The sequence below is a fragment of the Lepisosteus platostomus genome, chromosome 4, assembly GCF_059453375.1.
Source record: "Lepisosteus platostomus isolate fLepPlt1 chromosome 4, fLepPlt1.hap1, whole genome shotgun sequence".
Lineage (NCBI taxonomy): Eukaryota > Metazoa > Chordata > Actinopteri > Semionotiformes > Lepisosteidae > Lepisosteus > Lepisosteus platostomus.
This window is the reverse complement of record NC_142614.1, coordinates 4,942,840-4,964,123: the sequence shown is the minus strand read 5'-3', so window position 1 is coordinate 4,964,123 and position 21,284 is coordinate 4,942,840. Positions and strand designations below refer to the sequence as shown.

The 21,284-nt window shown below is 49.9% G+C and overlaps 1 protein-coding gene across 1 annotated transcript; it reads right to left on the bottom strand.

Annotated features, from left to right (window-relative positions):
- Positions 1 to 11: 11 nt before the first annotated feature.
- On the bottom strand, positions 12 to 18,409 carry LOC148672188 (HHIP-like protein 1). Its single transcript, XM_088627681.1, has 9 exons — positions 18,032 to 18,409; positions 13,973 to 14,619; positions 11,096 to 11,239; positions 5,347 to 5,675; positions 4,350 to 4,476; positions 3,859 to 4,004; positions 3,239 to 3,320; positions 2,422 to 2,504; positions 12 to 2,305 (listed from the first exon to the last, which is right to left on the bottom strand). Exons 1-9 carry the CDS (start codon positions 18,305 to 18,307, stop codon positions 1,245 to 1,247), a joined length of 2,895 nt encoding a protein of 964 aa, XP_088483807.1. The 5' UTR covers positions 18,308 to 18,409; the 3' UTR covers positions 12 to 1,244.
- Positions 18,410 to 21,284: the final 2,875 nt, after the last annotated feature.

The following is a 21,284-nucleotide window of genomic DNA, read 5'->3' as shown; positions in this document are numbered from 1 at the left end:
AGAAGCAGTGATTAACAGAGTCTTCCGATTTTAATATTATGACACCCTGTGCCTTAACAACATAGAGGGCATTTTTACAACAAAATGTCATGTCCAGCATTTAAAACACTTGTTTTTTTTAAATGAACATATTTTCTCAAGTACAAGATTTTAAGCTGCGCTTCCAGTAGGCTGAAGAGATCTAAAGATGCATATTTATCAGATTTTAAATACAAGCTAGATTGTTGATTTTACTTTAATTGCAAAGCTGGCCTTTTTACTGCAGTCAGCCTGTTTTCACGATGAATGCTGCCTTTTTAAAGTTGGGATTCTCTTTCCTGTGTTTTACCAACACAGACAGTACGCTATAAAAATGACAGAGGCAATACGAACTTGCAGTGCAAGCTATGTAAACAAAACCGCTAGGAACACTTAACCTGCAGTAAGAAATGTGTGGCACACAGTATCTTTAGTTTCTGTTGGCTTTTCATAGCATAACCACCAGAGGGCAGTGCTGCCACAAAATGGGAGAAGCCAGGGTGAGAGAGTGAACAAATGCAAATAGCTGTTGCCTGAGAGTTACGAGAATCCTTACAGCACCTTTCCTTACAGGTGTATGCAGACTGCGTTCAAAGCGTTACTTCAAACCTGTAACTTCGAAAGGAAAGTGAAAAGATTTGTTTGCTTTTTTTAGCTGACAAAAAAAAATCAGCTCTTTACTTTGAAACCCAATCGATCCCAACCCGTGAGACCGAGCTTCAGAGAAAGTTGGCCTCTCTGACCTCTAATAACTGACTTAATAATCAAGACACCCTGTTCCCTGATTCTAACCCCATCACAGAGCAGCAGCTTGTTTTGCTCTGTCGTAGCAAAAGGATGAGGGCGCAGGGTTGTCTCCAGCCTCGCAGGAGGTCAGTCTCCAGATTCTTCCTAGACGCGGGCGTTTCTTCAGTGGCTGAAAGTGGGTGTGAACTGTCCAAAGAGATGTGGGGGTTCAGGCAGCGCAGACAGGCTCGTGTACGCGTCTGGAGGGAGACATCTTGACTGGTCACAGGCCGGGGGGGTCGAAGAATCTTTGCAGGCAAGCGAGCGAGAGCAGCACGACGGAAAGGTGAGAGAACCTGTGTGTTCACCGTCCTGTTTGTGGGAGACCAGAGTGTGACCGCATTCCTGGGACTCGCCGGGCGCTGGGAGGGGAGTCCACCGGGCGAGCCGAGCCCCCGAGAGAAATGGGGAGGCAGCGGCTGAGCCCCCCCCCCTCCCGCTCAGTCCTCGCCGTACTCGTCGTAGCCGCAGACGACGCCCACGTCCTCCTTGTGGGAGCAGTCGTGCTGGCCAGTCCGGGCGCGCGGGCACTCCAGCAGGGTCCTCTCGGTGCCCTCGCACCGCACGTCGTCCAGCAGGATGGGGAGCTCGGCGCCGCCCTGGCCCAGCTCGGCCCGCTTGGCCACCCGGAGGGCGAAGGGGTACCCCAGCTGCCGGCACACCACGCCGGCCGCCTGGCGGTCGAACAGGTCGTCGCACACCGTCCCCCACTCCCCCTTCACGAACACCTCCACCCGGCCCCGGTCCGCCCTCTTCCCGGCGCCCGCCAGACGCACCGCCCCCTGCCTCAGCTTCCGGCGCCTCCCCTTTCCCCCCGCCGAGCCCCTGCCGCCCTTGTGCACGCGGTTCCCCCTCGACCTGTCCGAGCCCCCCAGCTTGTCGGCGTAGCCCTTCAGGCTCTTGTCCCCAGCCTTGGGCAGACTGGAGTTGGGCCTCTGGGTCCTGGCGGTGGGCTTCAGGATGACGGTCCGATAGGTTGGCCTCAGGGTGGTCAGGGGGGTCTTGGTGACTGCCTCTGTCCGGCCCCCCAGCCTCGAGCTCCTGGCTGTAGTTTGGCGCTGGTGCGGCACCAGGCTTGGGGATGGTGGGGAGGGTTTCTCTGCCCTGCCTCTGTCCGGCGGGGTGGTCACTCTGGGTCTGTGGGTGGCCAGGGTCGTGGTGGGGCTGGCAGGCTGGAGCACAGGGGTGGGGACGACATGTAACCTGGGGCCAGGGGTGACGGTACGGGGCCTGGCGGCCGTCAGCGGGCCTCTGCTCTGGGCGACGGGGCGCGCCGTCGTCGTCGGCGCGGCTGGTTTTCTGGTGATGCGGGGGGTTGTGGGATAAGAGGGCGTGGCGGCCGGTCTGCCCGTGCTGCGCGGAGCCGTGGGAGCCGGCGGAGTCTTTGTCGGCCTGCGGGCCGGCTGGGTCAGGCCCGATCTGCTCGTGGCCGCGGGGACCGACCTGGAGGAGGACGTCGCAGCTGCAGCTGGGCCGGTCGGCTTGGGGCGGCTGACGAATTCTGCCAGGGAAGTTTGAAATCACACGATCGGTAACGGCTCCCAGGCCCAGCTCTGCAGGTGAGGGTAATGCATCAGACTTGCTTCCGGGAAAAAGGAATTTCCTTCTGTTACTTACTTTCCAAGGGTCGGAAGGGGATCAGTTTTCCGTGAACCGTCACCGGGGCGTGTGTGACGCTACATTTGCCGGGAGGAGCTCTCCTACAGTAGCAGAGAGGGGGAAGAGCAAGGAAGGTCAAGAAACGGTCAGTCTGTGGGCGGCAGTGCGTTTTGCTCACCAAGTCCAGATCTGCAAGACACCTGCTGGCGGTGCAAGTAAATAGCAGGAAGTTGCACAAAAGAGTTAAAAAGTAGAGTTAAAGTGTAGAGTTTGATGAACTCTTTTTCTTTCCTGCTGGGGTTTTTATTCCTTGCGACAGCTTCTTCGTACCTAACTGAAAAACCATCTGTCCGCGGCACACACCGGGCCAGCACTGCCTGCCTGCCTTTCCAGCTCCTGCAAAACGGGCAGCCTGTGACATCAGCTCAGTAAAAAGGGCCTGGTGGTTTTCTTTGTGGGTGTTGGTTTTGTTCAAACAGGATCCTTTTTTTCCCACTGTTTGTTTTTGACTCATCAAATCGTTCAGTGGGACGAGTTTCTGTAGTGGGTGTGAAGCTAAAGGTATAGGCTGCACTGTAGCTCTAACGCTAGTTGCCATGACAGAGGAGAGGAAAATAAAAGCAACTAGTCAGTAAGACACCCATTTACAGGTACTTTTAGCTTTATTCATTTGCCAGACACCTGTATCCAAAGTGACTTAGAATTACATCCAGTCAAGATGCAGAGTGTGAATACAACTGTTTTAAAGGCAGGCGTGCATTATTAATATCAATGAAACTAACATTCACCTCCTACTTGTAAACCTGCAATAGTGACTGTACGCTACACCGCTTACCTTGAAGGGTCAACTATTTTATAGACGAATCCAGCTCGGACAGCCGCGCTGGGCGACCCTGTGGACAGGAAGTAGAGTTCTCCTGCAGAAACAAACGTACAACAAGAGGAGAATGAAACTTGGCCTGTTTTCCTTGCAAGCGTATTTCAGTCCCTCTGCTTCACTGGAAAGGGTGGAAGAACATGCCCCCCAGTTTTGGCAGCCTGAAAATTTGCCTTGAGCCCTGTCTACTGGCCATGTTCCGGATCGTCTGAGATGTATGCCCCAGTTTCCCCAGAAGGGAGGTTAACCGATCGCCAGATGGGTGGGCGACACGCAGCTTTTGGGTCAGGTGTATTTGCATATAAATATCTACTTTGACATTGCACTGCAGATCAGGAAGAAGATAGGAGACATGGAAACAAGGCGAAATGAGAGGTGAGGAAGTTATGGTGTGTACTGTTTGTTACTAGATCACCATATAACCGTTAATTCTACATCCCCACAACAGTGCAAGGTCTCTCTGAGCCACAGTAGGTCATCTTGGAGCTACTGCTCTAAGTGCAGCTCTTCTGCGGAAGCCCACAGTGGAAGATCTCTACAGCTATGGGGGAAAGTGCACATACAGTAGCTAAGGTTACCTGCCTCATCCTCAGCAAACGAAATGATGTACTTGTAATAGCTGTTGATGAGCTTGGGGAAGAAGCAGGTCAGGCCCTTGCCCATGCAGACCTCGGTATACTCCCACTGCCCAGTGCTGGGATTCTCCTTCAGCGACATCAGGCGCCTGCGAGACGGCAGAGGGTGTCAGCGCCGATGGCTCAGACCGGGCCCTGAAGAACAGAACTGTGCTGGCCCGAAAACACGAAATGTCTTCGGGAAGACTGGACTGAGGCCTCTGGAATCCCCCAGAGGATTTTCGAAAGAAACAAAACCACAATTCTTTAGGTTTAACACAAGAGAATTTCAGGAGAGAAGGATAATGTACTGTAGTCTGCCTGCCAGCATGGCTACTTTGTCATGTGATACAGACCATGCAAGATTTACATTGGGAGGATGATGACAAAACTAACAGCAGCAGCAGCTCATATTGTTGGGTGGTAGTGAGCTACTCATTAATTCACAGACTCACCCGCTCATGAAGTCTCCAAAGATGTACAGCCCGTTGAGATTGGGCATCTCGCAGCCCCTGTAGACGTAGCCCCCCGTCACCGACTTCCCCAGCTTGTGGGGGTAGGCAAAGATGGGCAGGATGTCATCTGCAGGAAGGAGACACACAGCTCTCTCTCGTGTAGTGATGCTGAGCTAAGATTTCACGCCCTCATTCCTGCAGGTGAAGGGCCCTGGATCTGCCCTTTCCTCACAGGTGAACCTCCAGCACGATAAGCAGTGCACAAAAAGTGAACATCAGACCCTGTGTGTCACAAGATGGCTTCCCTGCTGTGGGCAATCTCAGCACTAATCCTGAGAGCAGAGGAGATTCTACACAATGAGCCGTTATACTCCCTGATAGTAGTGCAACTATGTAACTAATGCACCTATGCACCTCATATAACTGTGTAACTAATGGAACTAATCCAACTAATGTAACTATGAATCTAAGTAACTAATCTAACTAATGTAAGTAATGTAACTGAATCTAAGTACCTCATCTACAGTATGTAACAACTGTAACTAATCTATGTAACTAATGTAACTATAAAGCTAAGTAACTAACGTAACTATGTAACTAATCTAACCAATGTAACTAATGTAACAAATGTAACTAATCTAACTAATCTGACCTAACTAACGTAACAATGTAACTAATCTAACCAATGTAACTAATGTAACAAATGTAACTAATCTAACTAATCTGACCTAACTAACGTAACAATGTAACTAATCTAACCAATGTAACTAATGTAACAAATGTAACTTATATAATTAATCTAACTAATGGAACAAATGTAACTAATCTACCTAATGTAACTGTAATTCATGCAACTAACTAAAGTAACTATGAATCTAAGTAACGAATGTAACTGATCTAATGGAACTGTGGAACTGTATAGCTGATGTAACTCCAGGAGCCACCAGGTCCACTCCTCCCAGTACCAGAGCCTGTCCCGGGCCCGGAATGCCCTTACCGAGGGAGGCGTTGTGGCAGAGCTTGTTGTCGTAGCAGGAGAAGCCCTCCTTGGCCCTCCAGCCGTAGTTGCCCCCCCGGGTGATGACGTCCACCTCCTCGTATTTGTTCTGGCCGACGTCGCCGCAGAGGACGCGGCCCCGGCCCTCGCCCGTCGCGGGGTGCCCCCGGTCCACGGAGCAGCGCCACATGTTCCGCACCCCGTAGGCGTAGACCTCGGGCCGCGCGCCGGGCTCGCCCGCGAAGGGGTTGTCCGGGGGGATGCGGTAGGGGGCGCCGCGGTCGTTGTCGTCCACGTCCACCCTCAGCACCTTCCCCAGCAGAGAGGACCTGCAGCCGGGCGGGAGGAGACACCCGGGTTTGCTCCCTGCGGATCGCTTCCACCCGAAGGGGGCGGATAACGGCCCACGCTCCTCTGCACGGTTCATTCCTAACACGTGCAGTAGGAGGCGCCGTCCTGCGGCCGACAGGATTATTCAAGATCCAGCGGCACGGATTGTAAGTGTGGCAAAGCCAGCCCCTGCCCGAGCTCTTGCTTGCTCAGCCTGGCCTGCCACAACTCTGCCCTCGGTTGAAACACCTCCTCTCTTCTCTATCCCGTCTGCTGTGTCGTGGAGGAGCTCAGGCTCGCTGCCTCATGGCACCCAGCTGGGCTCCACTTTTCAGGGGTCCCTTTGAAATGGGTCCCTTTCTACACACAAAAAAAAAACCTCTGGGGCTTCCTCTTGCATGAAAAGACCAAGGGATTGTCGTCAATGCACTCAGGAGGACAGCAAGTGACGTTTTAGCAGGAAAAAAAAAACACTTTAAGGTTTCTAAAATAAGAGATAAAAAAGGAAACGCATTTTAGCAGAGCTAAATCGTGAACGTCGCAGTGTTAGATGTTTTTAAATGTTAAATAAGGGTGGTTTTGTCCCACATTGTACGTTGTACGACTTCATTTCACCGTTATGTTGTGTCACAAACGCAGCGTTCGCACCTGGTGGCTTACGAGGGTCACAGCGCCCTGCAGATCCACACAGACTCTCCCCGCTGCCGGCTCTCACGGCGGCCGGCGGACAATGCGCTGCACTGTGACACCAGCCCGCGCCGCGCCCACTCGGGGCTCGAGGTGTAAATATTAGCCTTGGCGCGGAGCGCGGGCTTGGATCCTCGGCTGAGCGAGAGGGGAGTGAGGGCCACGTCTGTCCTTCAGCACGGCAACGCCGTCTCCTGCTCCGTCCTCCTCCGGGAGCCGGGCCAGGGATGAAGCAGACATTTCATTTCCCAAGCTGGGCTCAGCTCCGACCCTGCAAGCTTGCTGTGTTGCGGGTGCAATTTTGCACGTCTTTAGAAAATCTGAGGTAAACTGCGCGGTGTGCCGCAACACACGTCACCTAATGATAGTCGTCCGGTTTCTGCTACATCTACTGCTCGTCCCGCCCCCTCGGCAACAAACAGAAATGCCTGCATCCTCAGACTACATCTACTACATCAAGCGCCTTGAGAAGCCACCTTTAAAGGCGTTATATAAAAATACGTTTTATTATTATTATTATCACTGGCATAGGCGACCATCACTCCTACAGCTGGTGCTACAGGTCCGTAGGCGCAGAACATACAAGAGAAAGAAAGGGGAAGAGAAGATTGGAAGGGGCCTGCCCTGGGAGAGAAGAAATCTCTCTCTGTCACCCCCCGGCTCAAGGAGCGCAGATGCCGCAGCCTCAAGCCCGGCCAGGGCAGACGCACAGCCGGCCTGCAGTCTCCCAGCGCCAACCCTGAAGGCCGAGGCGTTCGTGTTTGGAAAATGTCACGCGTGATTAAGAGCTGTTGGCGATGAAGGCGTCTTTCGAGCTGCCCTTCAGCACCGCCGGGACGCGAAATGGCTAAATTTAGACGCAGACCGGGGAAACTCGCTTTGCTCGCCGCCCACTCGTGTCGAAGGCTGTTTTACCATCCCTAGTGTAGACGGTCTCCTGAAACCGGACTCCGAGGCAGAAGCAGAGGGATGGAGGCCGATATGTTATTCTCTGGGTACAACATGTCGTATTACGCGTAGGTAAAAAAAAAATAGCCTGGTCTCATTCTGAATCCACAACAAGTCAGTGATATACTTTACTCCGGCCAGGAACCGGCAAAAAAACAAAACAAAAGAAAAACAAGCACGCAGAGACGTACTCCACAAAACCATGTATTTTTTTTCTTTTTCCTTTGTCATCTTAAAAGTGTTTTTTTTCCCCCATGCCTGACTGATTGATTTATATCACAGCGCTAATCCGAGAAACCCACCGGACAGTCCATTTTCGCGCTGCGGTAGAGTCGTGGGCTGGTGTCTGGGTGGCCATACACAGACGCTCAGTTCGAGAGACCCGTTTTAATCATGTTAATAAATGGCATTTTCATGGATAGGAGATGGGGGATGGTTCACAATGACTCAAAGTATTCTTTCAGCTAACAGCTAATGTTTCACTTTTCACAACTGATTTAAATTCCACAACTGGACTCTGTTTTATATAACCTGCACACTAGTAGACACCAATCTTTAAAGCAAAATCATTTTTTACAAGAAAACATGAAAGATGATGTGCTCTGAGCACTAAATCACATTATATCTCTGCTCCACTGGGCTGGTGAGAATGGAGCTGGAGCCTGTGGTATGTCTGCCCCCCAATACAGCTTTTCTGGACACTTTACAGGTAATGGGAACTCTACTCCTCCACAACCAGTGGGCAGCCCCACCAGAATGCTCCCCACACACCAGCTCTCAGTGGGGAGGAGAGCAGAGTGATGAAGCCAGTTCAGAGAGGGGGATTATTAGAGGCCATGATCGGTAAAGGCCAGGGGGGAATTTGACCAGGACGCTGGGGTAACAGCTCTATTTTTTTCTAGAAACACCCTGGGATTTTTAATGGCCACAGAGAGTCAGGACCTTGGAGAGTCAGGACATCTCACCTGAAGGACGGCGCCTTTTTTTACAGTATAGTATTTTTTTACAGTATACTGTCTACACCTCTTTCAGCAGCAGCCTTAGCTTCCCTAGGAGGTCACCCATCCAGGTACTGGCCAGACTCTCACCTGCTGATTCCCATGGGCTGCCAGCTGGGAGCTGCAGGGTGGTATAGCTGCTCACAGCTGTCTCTCTTTGAGACAATCCAAGGGGTTTTAAAGTATAAAGACTGACCTAACAGCTAACATGTAAATTAAGAGTCACACCATTGCAAAAATCAATCCTTAGTTATTATGTCACAGTAATATGTTTTTGGGGAAATAAGAGTTCAGAAGCTTCTGACTTGCCTTGTAGTATTCAGTAGTTTAGGAGGTGAGCAGGGGCAAAGGATCAGGTGGCTAAGGGAATGACAGATTTACAGTGATTACGAACTTAATTTCAGAGCACCTGCCAGCAGCCAGATGCTGTTTTTGGGAGAGGATGCTGATCCGCTAATGCATGAAGGTGACACTGCGTTCTCTTCTCTCTGCTTGCCAAGGGATAGAGCCAGCTGCATACTAATCTGCTCTGATTCCATGAGCCCCAGCGTCTCGGGTAAGGTTTCCCCATGGGGCCCCGTCAGCCGCCACTCCAACTGCTAGCTTAGGTCTGGCGGTGCAGGACTCGTACAAGTCTGATGTGAAGCTGCTGTCATCACCCCCGGTAGTGATATGTACAGTATAATGCATGTATATGTACAGATATTAGTTGATGCATGCGCACAGGAAAAGGAATTGTATATAAGCCATTAAAGTAGTAACACAGCGTGGTGTGCAAGTCTTTCCAGTAAAGTTATTATTCCCTTTCAAATCTTGTGGATTGTTAATCGAACCCAGAATAATAACAGAACACCCCCCAGCTCCAGGGCACTGGGATCTGAACTGTACTAGAATCCCCAGCCGCAAAGCTGCATCAGGACAACGACTCACAACATTGTAAACTGACGCTGCCAGCATCGCCAAATCAGTGCTCCAAACGCACAAAAGGGAAGGTGGACCGTATAAACCTGACAAAAACCTGATGGCAAAATCTGCTTTGTGAAGGAACCCAGTTCTGCATCTGTAATCATCCGATTGCGGAATAGTAAAACCTGTGGCTTCATTTCTAACTTGTCCTTATCCCCGTGGACCGCCAGGGGGCGCTCTTCCCCCCAGAGGGATTGCAGTGAAGGGAGGACAAGTGGATGTGGCTATATGAACTGACGGGATTTCACTGGACTCTGCTCCTCGCAGAGGGTTATTAAGGGTTACCTTCGAGTGTACACACCAGCCTTTCCACCAGTTTTTGAAGCTAAGGCGCCAAGCCTCTCGCATGCTTCTCAGTCAAAATTAAACAGTGGGCATTTTCTTAGGCAGGTGTACAGTGGCTGAAAATATTAGCCTTGGCACTGCAGGTGGAGGCCGATCTCCACTGGAAGGAAAAGGCAGGCGCCCCCATGAATGTATGGAAGCCAGCCTGGCATTGCTGGACTGAAGGCACCCAGCCATCAAAACAGGCACAGAAATATCAACAACCTTAAGTGCGCCATACTTTGGGTGTTTCTGAGTAATGGAAGAAAGCTGAAAAAAAATTGTATATAAATCTTTCCGAAAATGTTCTTTTTTTACACCTATTTCCTGTCCATGTTGTTACCTTGCTATGTGGTGGTTCCCCATGTAGTTCATGGGATAAAATTAAAAGCTCAAAAAGAACAGTCTCTTCTAAAATAATAATAATAATAATTCCTCACACTTATATAGCGCTTTTCTGGACACTCCACTTAAAGCACTTTACAGGTAATGGGGACTCCCCTCCACCACCACCACCAATTTGTAGCCCCACCTGGATGATGCGATAGCAGCTATAGTGTGCCAGTACACTCCCCACACACCAGCTCTCAGTGGGGAAGAGAGCAGTTCAGAGATGGGGATTATTAGGAGGCCATGATTGGTAAAGGCCAGGATGCTGAGGTAACACCCCTACTCTTTTCGAGAAACGCCCTGGGATTGTTAATAATAATAATAATAATAATAATAATAATAATAATAATAATAATAATAATTGCATACACTTATATAGCGCTTTTCTGGAGACTCCACTCAAAGCGCTTTACAGGTAATGGGGACTCCCCTCCACCACAAACAATGTGCAGCATCCACCTGGATGGTGCGACGGCAGCCATAGTGCGCCAGAACGCTCACCACACATCAGCTCTCAGTGGGGAGGAGAGCAGAGTAATGAAACCAATTCATAGACAGGGATTATTAGGAGGCCATGATTGGTAAGGGCCAATGGGAAATTTGGCCAGGACGCCGGGGTTATACCCCTACTCTTTTCGAGAAACGCCCTGGGATTTTTAATGACCACAGAGAGTCAGGACCTCGGTTTTACGTCTCATCCGAAGGACGGCGCCTGTTTACAGTATAGTGTCCCCATCACTATACTGGGGCATTAGGACCCACATGGACCACAGGGTGAGCGCCCCCTGTTGGCCCCACTAACACCTCTTCCAGCAGCAACCTTAGTTTTTCCCAGGAGGTCTCCCATCCAGGTACTGGCCAGGCTCACACCTGCGGCGCTTCAGTGGGCTGCTCCTGGGTTTACTGGATTCCCCGACCACAGGTGCCGACCCTGAGGACACCTTCCATTCCTTCTCACCCTGCCTCCAGCTCTGCTTCCACGGATAACACATGCTGAAGGAAGACCTCTTACAACACAAGAGAGGAAAACCGGGCGGCACGGGGATTGGCGATGGGCGCCACAGGAAGTGCCTCTCGGCCTGTTCGAAGGAAAAGGAGGCACGTACTTGTTCTGCGAGTTCCCGAACTCTCCGAAGGGGTCCCCCGCTTTGCCCCCGTCGCCGATGAAGATGTAGAGGTAGCCATCGTAGCCGAACAGGAGCTGCCCGCCATTGTGGTTGGAAGCCGGCTCGGCCACTTCCAGCAGAACTCTGCAACGACACAACATGGCTCTCATGCACAGAGAGTCTTGTGCTGTTTTTCCATCTGGGATACTGTTTTTCAGTAACCATTTCTTTATATTTGTATTTTTGGGTTTCTGCCCACTCTGTTGGAAACTTCCAGTAGTTTTGTTTCCTCCCCTCGGCTCCCTGCGGCTGCAGCTATACAGAAATGTATAGTATTCCCCAACCAGCCAGCCTGCGGAATGCACTGCGAGCTCCACAGCTCCTGATGGGAGAGTTAGAGCCAAACAGAGGGGCAGTTTCTCCAAAAGCTGAAAACGCCCTGGTCCCCTGAACCCAACCCAACCCCAGTGGATGTTCAATCAGTTGCAGGGAATCCTGCTCTCAGCTGGTGAGATTGAACTTGGCGCCTCTGGGAGCTGTTTCAGCCCTGTCAGGTTCCCCTGGTGATGTTCTTCTTCTCTTGAAAGCACTTGACCTGTCTTAATGTAACGCTGCTCTGTAGAGGTGAAAAGGATCCGATGCAGATGCAGGAGTCGTAGGGAGGTGAGTAAGCGTACAGAGCAAAACCAGGAGCTGAGTCGTAGTCCGAAGGGGAAGGTAGGTCGAGATCCGGTAAAGGCACTGGTGGCGAACAATCCAAAATGTGAGACAGAATCGTGGTCGAAAAAGAGGGCTGCAGGGTCAAATCCGAAATAGGCACAGATAGCAAACAATCCAAGGGCCGAGACGAGATCCGAAGTCCGAAGGCAAAAGGGTAGACAGAATTCCAGGAAGGCAAAAGGGTAAGAAACGCTAGGCAGAGCAACAAGAAGTGAAGTGGAGTGGAGTTGAGGGTGAATTTCTCGCTTTATTGCCCAAGAGAAATCTGAGGGTTGAAATTAAAGGGCTTTATGAAAGGCTCTGAAAGGCTCCGCAGGACTCGAGAAGCTGAGTCTTCACAGGCAGCCCATAAAGCGTTTGAAAAAGCCCCTATGGTTTTCATGAGGAATCCGCTCAGCATGCCCTTCCTCCGGATTGGAGAGTGGACGTGTGGTTATGCGGATCAGTATGGAGAGTTTGAGGGTGACGAAACTTTTACAGGAAAGTCAAAAGCTTGAATTTCCAGCCAAGCAAACAAACACATTTCAACTGCAGAGATTTAATTAAAAAATAAGCACTATCTTTGTCCAAAACAACCTTAAGAAGAGCAGTGTGTGTTGTTTTTAGGTGCAACTCTCCTCTCATCACACTAGCACAGGAATCTCGGAATTTGACCTGGATTCTGGAAAGATATTTAAATCTTAACACATGTGGATAAGAATTTTAACAGACTTCTTGCACTTTTGGGGTGATTTCCCATTTTCCAAATGTGAATTTATATTTCTAAGCCATTTCTTGAAGATGAGAATAATTTAATTCTGTGATTTGAGTATTTTTCTTCGTTTGCAGGACAGTGAGTGTGAGGGAGAAGGGAGTCTGTATACTGGGGTCACAGCAGCGTGAGGGAGAAGGGAGTGTGGATAGTTGGGTCACAGGGAAGTGAGGGAGAAGGAAGTGTGGATACTGGGGTCACAGGAGAGTGAGGGAGAAGGCAGTGTGGATACTGGGGTCATAGGAGAGTGAGGGAGAAGGCAGTGTGGATACTGGGGTCACTGGAGAGTGAGGGAGAAGGCAGTGTGGATACTGGGGTCACAGGAGAGTGAGGGAGAAGGCAGTGTGGATACTGGGGTCACAGGAGAGTGAGGGAGAAGGCAGTGTGGATACTGGGGTCACTGGAGAGTGAGGGAGAAGGCAGTGTGGATACTGGGGTCACAGGAGAGTGAGGGAGAAGGCAGTGTGGATACTGGGGTCACTGGAGAGTGAGGGAGAAGGCAGTGTGGATACTGGGGTCACAGGAGAGTGAGGGAGAAGGCAGTGTGGATACTGGGGTCACAGGAGAGTGAGGGAGAAGGCAGTGTGGATACTGGGGTCACAGGAGAGTGAGGGAGAAGGCAGTGTGGATACTGGGGTCACAGGAGAGTGAGGGAGAAGGCAGTGTGGATACTGGGGTCACAGGAGAGTGAGGGAGAAGGCAGTGTGGATACCGGGGTCACAGGAGAGTGAGGGAGAAGGCAGTGTGGATACCGGGGTCACAGGAGAGTGAGGGAGAAGGCAGTGTGGATACTGGGGTCACAGGAGAGTGAGGGAGAAGGCAGTGTGGATACTGGGGTCACAGGAGAGTGAGGGAGAAGGCAGTGTGGATACTGGGGTCACAGGAGAGTGAGGGAGAAGGCAGTGTGGATACTGGGGTCACAGGAGAGTGAGGGAGAAGGGAGTGTGGATACTGGGGTCACAGGAGAGTGAGGGAGAAGGCAGTGTGGATACTGGGGTCACAGGAGAGTGAGGGAGAAGGCAGTGTGGATACTGGGGTCACAGGAGAGTGAGGGAGAAGGCAGTGTGGATACTGGGGTCACAGGAGAGTGAGGGAGAAGGCAGTGTGGATACTGGGGTCACAGGAGAGTGAGGGAGAAGGGAGTGTGGATACTGGGGTCACAGGAGAGTGAGGGAGAAGGCAGTGTGGATACTGGGGTCACAGGAGAGTGAGGGAGAAGGCAGTGTGGATACTGGGGTCACAGGAGAGTGAGGGAGAAGGCAGTGTGGATACTGGGGTCACAGGAGAGTGAGGGAGAAGGCAGTGTGGATACTGGGGTCACAGGAGAGTGAGGGAGAAGGCAGTGTGGATACTGGGGTCACAGGAGAGCGAGGGAGAAGGCAGTGTGGGTGTTGGGGGTTGGCTACCTCTCGGAGGAGTGATCCAGCATGTTCATGTCGGCCGCAGACAGCGTGAACTCGCTGATGCGGATCCTCTCCTCCTTCTTCACGGAGATGGAGTAGTAGACGTAGACCTTCTTCACCGTCCCGAACCGCGGGTGGAACGCGATGCACAGGAAGCCCCTCTCGTCGCCGACCCAGGGCGAGGTCAGGACGGCCCGCGTGAGGTTGAGGAAGGGCCTGTCGACCCGAGAGCCGTTGGGCAGGTACACCCAGACGTAGCCCACCTGCTCCGCCACGAAGAAGCGGTGGGTGCCGTCGTTGGCGTGCACCATGGCGACTGGGTTGCGGAGCCCGTTGGCCACCTCTTGCAGGCAGAGTTGCAGGCAGCCCTCCGGGTCGGCCTGCACTGCACCCAGGTTGGCGTTCAGCTCGGTGTTGGTTAACACGTTGGGGTAGCAGTATTCGGGGTCTTTGAGCTCCAGCAGGGCGCAGAACGTGTCCCGGTCTCCCTCGATCTGTATGATGGTCTCGTTGTCCATCAGGAGGCTGAGAGTGGACCGGCACTGAAGCCAGAACTCTGTGCAGTAGTCACCACACAGTCCCGCCAGCTCCCTCATGGGCGTATTCGCATCCTCAGCGTCGAACAGGTGGGCAGCGTAAGGAGAGCATTCCTGCAATAAATAATACAAGAATGCAATACAAGTCATTTTACAGCTCCATGTTGCAGAATACCTAAATTATTGGTACATTAAGTGTGTTGACTTTTCCCCTTCGCTCCACTGCTGATATCGGTGTATTCAACACTTTGTACGGCACCCTCGACCCTAAGGAACTCTTACGGAGGAGATTATGGATTCAACTTGAGGTTTAATGCAGGGCAGCATTTAACAGCAGTTTTGCTCCAGATGAGCTCTGGGTGACTGAATAGGATCAGTTATTTGCTTGTCCTGTGGTTATAAGCCTGTAATAACATTCTGTAGGTCTTCCCTCACTGGCTATTTCAAGCTGAGAAGAAAAAGTACAGATCTGCAATTCTGCAGCACTAGGGCTTTTTTTAATCAAGAGAGTGCTCATGGCTTGTGCGTTCTTAAAAAATCACATAGAAGGTTAATGGAAGAAATGAAATATTTCCTTATGCATGTTTAGAAAGGATCTTAAGCTCAGGAAAAACCCATCATGGTGGGGCATATGAAGGTCTGTCACGCAAATCTGCTGTAAAAGATGTCAAAGTTAGCCTTTGTCGAAGTTGAAAATCATCGCTTACAGTGGCTCAGCGAGGAAAGGTGTTTCTCAGGATTGGAGGGAGAATCAGGGCTCTGTCTCTCTCTGCCAGTGACTCGGGCCTCACAGACAGTGGTGCAAAGGCGGTTGAAAGTGAGTCAGCCTGCTGCTCCCCAGATGACCCTGAGATCTTGCAGAGCTTTCCTCCGTCAAGAGGCTGCTCTCTCCACGGCTCGGAGATGTCCTCTTTCCAGAGCGAAAGTGCTTGCTGTGCCCAGCAGATAGGATCTGTTGACCAGATCCCTGCTCTACAGCTGGTTTTTTTTTCAAATCTGGGGGAGGGGGGTTTTGCAAAGTAACATAATGTCCAATTTAATGTAAAAAATATAGCTTGCTGTTAGCTGTCAAATGGCAACTGGCTGGAAAAAATTGCAAAAATGCATCATGGACTTCCGTGGGTGGACAAGAAGTCTGGATCCTGTCTGATTAGCAATTAAACCTTTTGTACTTCTGCCAAAACAGTTCATTACAGCCGTGCAGAGGATTTCTCCCCAGTGCTCGAGCCCTGATTAGGACCAGCAGGCTTGCTTACGGAGATAGCAGCAATGTGGATGTGGAGGAACGCACTCAGACTGCCTGGAAACATCGTGAGGTGGCACGCAGCTCAGAGGAGGGAGCATGCCGACCACAGATGTGATATTTTTACTCCCTCCTCCATCCTTGGTTTTAGAGGCTGCAGGACTTTTGCCTGAGTCACCCTTGAAGATGAATGTCTGTATGGGAAGAATGGGAAGGCATTGCAAATCTTGGCCACCACAGGGACAAACCAAAGCTGAACACAAGCTCATGCACATGATGAAAACTTTCAGCTCACCATGATATGCCATTCAGATTCATTTCTGAACTGCTTTAAAGCGGGATATTGTATAATCGTGCACATCGTGTGAAGGTACACACCAGTATGTCTCTGGGCTGTGTGGGGAAACTGGAGCACCTGGAGGAAACTCACTTGAACATGGAGAGAACATGCAAACTCCACACAGACAGCACCTCCAGGTCTGGAATTGACCCCAGCGCTCCAGCACTGTGAGGCTGCAATGCTAACCCCAGTGCCACCCAACAATGAATTAGATTAAGTAAATGCATGTATTTGAGAAAAGAGATGGTCTGTCCCTGTATCTACAAAATCTGCTTGACCTGATACAAGTCGTAATTCAACAGAGCAAGGTCAATCACCCAAACCATTTATTGTCTTATATTTCTGTGGGCTGTCTCCAAATAGATACGTTGAGAAACACTGGACAATAGGGATCACCAAAGCACTTTTTACGCTTAATATTAAATTCCCTGGAATGTGCCATTTAAAAATAATCTTTATTGCTGCTTTAATCAAGATTACCATGCAGGTGCCATACCACAGCATATGCTTTTGAGTTTGTTTCATCTCCTACATTGCATTTAGACTTGCTGTCTTGTTCTCTTGTTGTTCAGACCTGTTCCTATTTATATTTTTATTTTCCCAGCAATCATGATTAAGCAGAATCTCCATCCTCTGCCTAATGAAGGCTTTCTCTTCCATTGTGGTTGTTTTCTCTTCTGGTTATGGTGATAAACCGAGAGTGAAAAAACAAAATCACCGCCTTTAATAAACCAAATAGCACCTCTTGAGCTCAGAATAAACACAGAAGGCATTATTGTATCACGTACAGCCCCGTCTCCCAGACAGAAGAATGGGAGGCAGGAGAAATGAGAAGCCTTCAATTACAATTCACTTTCTTTTGACTGTTTAAATGGCCTGTTGACAAAGTCCCGAGCCACAGTCTGCAATCGAGCAGAAACAGAAGACGTCCCTGGGAGTTGCAGAACTGGAGTTACCTTCTGCTGATGAAAACAGATGCCAGATGTTGCCTGAACCCTTTAACCCCTTAATCAGGACTGACCATATGCAGGCTTAGTGAGTTCATCTAGGGTGGCAGTTAGTGCTGCTGCATTCAAGCTCCCAGGGTCCTGGGTTCGAGATCAGCCTCGGGCATTGCTCTCTGAGTTTCCTGCTACCTCCCAAAGGTGTTTGACCTAGGTTTGGGTGGTGATGCTAACCTGTCCCATTCAATCGCCCAGCAATTGGTTGCTGTCCTATCCAGGGGAGAGCAGACATGTGCTGTGTCCCACCTTGTGCCCTGTGATTCCAGGACAGAGACAAGCAGTTTTCTGATAATGGAAGGATGTATGGAAGAGTTAACTTTAAGAGTGACCGCTCTGCTGTGTCAGCCTTCTGTCTCTGCATGGAGAAATGATTTTTCTTTCCATTTCACAATTCTATTGTCTGGAGAATGGAATGTGAAAAGCATGATAAACAGAAGATGCGAGATAGCACTGTGGTCTGGACCATGTGTTGCAACTTGCTGAGATGTAGGAACTGAAAGATGAGCTTGCACAAGTGCAACACAAGTAAGAATTAAGGAAAACAACAAAAATAGTTCAGTCTCAACTCCCTGTGAGATCAGCTTGTGTTTTACTCAGTGCACAAGTATAATAGATCATCTCGAAATGCAAACATGCATTTAAAAATGCCGGCTTTGTTTAGATAGTTATTTACACGCACACAAAAGTCTGCAGAATGTATGACCTTAACAGTGGGCTGCGATGAACGAATTCTTATCTTTGAGAATCAGAAAGGTTTGTCCCTATGGGTCTGGAACACCCGTAGAAAGAAAATGAAAAGAAAGACTTTGCCAAACATTCAAGCATCAGTCCCTGATCACAGAGGAAATACCTTTACGATTAAAAACGCAATTTTCCAAGGAACGTAACTTATTGAAAAAGATCAGAAAGGCGAATCTGCCTCGCTGGCCGGGATCTCACCTGGCAGAGGATGCTGCGAATGTATTTCCCGCAGGTGATGAACCCAGAGAAGTCGAAGTAATCCATGATCTCGTAGTACCTCCCGGAAATGCGGGTGTCCCGCTCCAGATCGCAGCAGCCGAACTCCGAGTACTCCTTGCAGAACGTCAGGGGCTCGGGGGGCTGGAAGGGGGGCTTGTAATCCAGGCACTGCGGGTGGGAGTTCAGCACCCATGGGGCGCAGAGGATCAGCAGCCAGCCCCCCAGGCGGACAGCCTGCAGACGAGTCTCTCTCATGGCAGGCGAGGCTGAGCTCTGGCACTGCAGCTGGAACGTATGGGGGAATGCCTATGGAGAGGGTTTGCAAGCGTGTCTCCCTCCCTCCCCCCCCCACCCTCCACCTCCCCCACCCCCACCACAAACCCTCCCTCCGCTGTTTAATCTGGCCAGTGTTTCGGGAGCTCTGGAGATGCCGGATCCACCACAGAGAGAGCCATCCGATCCCCCTCCGGGGAGAGGCAGCAGCTGTTTGAGTACACAAAGACCTGCACACGGGCTCTTCCAGCCCTGCTCCCACTACACTGTCTCTCTACTCCCGCCCTCTCCCCTCTCTTTCCCTCTCTCTCTCCCTGCACAGCCAGGATCACAGCGCCCTCCCCCCTCCATCCTCTCTCCCAGAGCTGACACCCTCTCACACGTTCTCCCTGACCGGCCTCCCCTCCGCTAGGGCAAGCAAGGAAACACCTCGAGGCAGCGGGCTGCTGAGAGCATTGCAGGCAGGAAGAAACACAGCAGCTTCTGCAACCTCAGTCTTGGCTGACACTGTTTAACCACTGAGTGAGGCCCCGATGATTATGGCGTTCCTGGGACAGGCAGGACGGATACCTGCGGTTCCTGGGTGACTCTGCCAGTAGAGCAGAGAGCTTCGGGCATCTGTAATCTCCTGCAGCCGCGTCACAGCCGTATGCAGGACCAGAGGTACGATCCTGTCCAGAGCAGATGTGTACAGTGTAGGTTCATTGTCTCCTTGAAAGTAAAGGAGCTGGGGAATCAGTTCATTCTTGGACACTCCTAAATAGGCAAAGCAATGGGCCTCAGCAAGGCATTTTATATAAACGACAAGGACACAATGAACAATGCCTGAAGCTCTCCACTCGCCTGCCAGTGCTTATTACCCGCTCCTGCTACACTAACTTGTGGTGCATTGTAGCCAAATGCCTTCACTCTTTGCAGTCAGCTGTGCCCTGGCTGAGATGAGCAGCCTGCATAAAACACTCAACTCGCGCAGTGGAAAGTAATGGGGTCTGACATCTATACCTGAGTGAACAGAACTGTACTACTACACTGCAGTTTAGACTCACCTGTCCAGGTTCATGTTTATGTATGTAGTAAAAGGAACAAGTAAAGGTTCATTCCTTGCTGAAAAGAGAAGAAAAGAAACAACCTTTTGGCTGTTGAGCTTCTTCAGAGCCAAAACATTATGTTTCTTTCAATCTTCTTTTCAGCATGGAACCAACCTTTACTTGCTCCTTCGCAGCCTACGCATGCTGTCGCAGCTACAGTATGTGTTTGATGTACAGTATATACTGCATTTCCATTCCTCTTAATCAAGCCAGGCACTAGCAATGGATTAAATCGGGAGTCGTCCTGTGAATCTCACTTTAGGATGACTTGCAAGGATTAGCCTTGCAGTATAGGGTTAGATACAGTAGAGACTGAGTGGGGGCTATGTCTGCATGTGTACAACTGTATAGTAACTCTAGGAGGAGCAGGTTTCTTTATGCAGACACACCCAGACTGTGTGTTAAAAGTCCATGGCTCCACTAGACGAAAAGGTAGAAGCAAGCAATGCAGATTCCTAAAATCGGGAAACTGAAAGGTTCACAAAGGCTACTTTGCCTATAACAGATCTTTCCAATCTATCTGGATTATTCTTCAGCACTTGGCAGATTTATGTGCTATTTCACTGGAAGGTAATTGTTTATTTACTTACTGCTTTTGGATGAGAGTGTAGTCTTATGAAATGTAACGTAAAACAAATGTCTTGAGACAACAAATAACAAAATGTATGAATATTTAACTAAACAAGATGCTAGAAAATAAATATTTTCAAAAAAAGGATGTCATAAAATAGTTTAATATTCTCCCTTTGCTTTTATTTGTAAACAGAATTTCATGCCAGATGTGGCTGTTTGAGAGAAACACACTAGCATTTCATTAATGAGGCTTAATGATAGGTAATAGTAAGGTTAGGTTTTTGCAACTTCACAATGCCTTATGAAAATCACTAAAAGTTGTATTTCTGCAGAATTTCAGTAAGATTTTCATTAAGAAACGACAGCTAATAATTTGTCCTTCAGAATTTGTGGTTCCACCATTGCGTTTTGTATTTGTCTCCAACTCTGGGTTAGTCCCACTTGACAACGGTCAGATATCTTTAAGGGCCCCAGTGCCATACGATTTCTGAATGCCTTAACTGTCAGTAATGTTTCATATTTTAATTTTGCTGGAAGATGGTGGCATGGTGACGCAGTAGTTAGTATTGCTTCCTTGAGTGCTGGGTCCCCGAGTTCAACTCTGGACCCAGGGTGCTGTCTGTGTGGAGTTTGCATGTTCTCCTTGAACATGCAACATGCCTATGGCTTCCTCTCACAATCCAAAGACATACTGGAAGATTAATTGGCTTCTGGGAAAATTGGCCCTGTTGTGACTGTGGGCGTGTTTGTGTCTGCGTCTGCCCTGTGATGGACTGGCATCCGATCCAGGGGGTACCCTGCCTAGTGCCCGCTGCTTGCCAGGATAGGTTTTGACTCCCTCACGACCCTGTATTGGAAGAAGTGGTTAGAAAATGGATGGATGAATGATCAGTTACAACGACAAACAGCAAGCAGCAGGAAAGAAGCTGTACAAGCTAGACTTAGTCGTGACCTTGCTTGTACACAATCCTGTACCCGTTAACACTTATCCTCTGGACCTGAGGATGGGAAAATACATTTGAAAATCCTCCTGGTTTTGATATTTACAAAAGGAGTGCTTGCTGTGCTCAGACAGGAGCTGTTTTGGAAGCAGTCGGAAGGCTCTGTGAAATGAAACATTACAAGGACCTCAGAGAGAGTGCTTTTTAATCTTGAAACAACTAGCTGTTGTGTCAGAATGCATTTCAATGAAAGAACTTAATATACCGTAACTACTCGACTGAAGAAGCAAAAAAGAGGTCTGTAACCGAGCAGATGCAGATGTCAGGCGTTACTGGCTGAAGAATGTGTCTAGGCTT

Excerpts from the sequence above, each read along its gene's own strand:
- LOC148672188 (XM_088627681.1), bottom strand. The coding sequence starts at position 18,307 with ATGAGAGAGACTCGTCTGCAGGCTGTCCGCCTGGGGGGCTGGCTGCTG. Across the intron at positions 4,477-5,346 it reads CTGCCACAACGCCTCCCTCG|ATGACATCCTGCCCATCTTT; the intron begins GTAAGGGCATTC and ends TCCTTCCTGCAG. Across the intron at positions 3,321-3,858 it reads GTTTGCTGAGGATGAGGCAG|GAGAACTCTACTTCCTGTCC; the intron begins GTAACCTTAGCT and ends TTGTTTCTGCAG.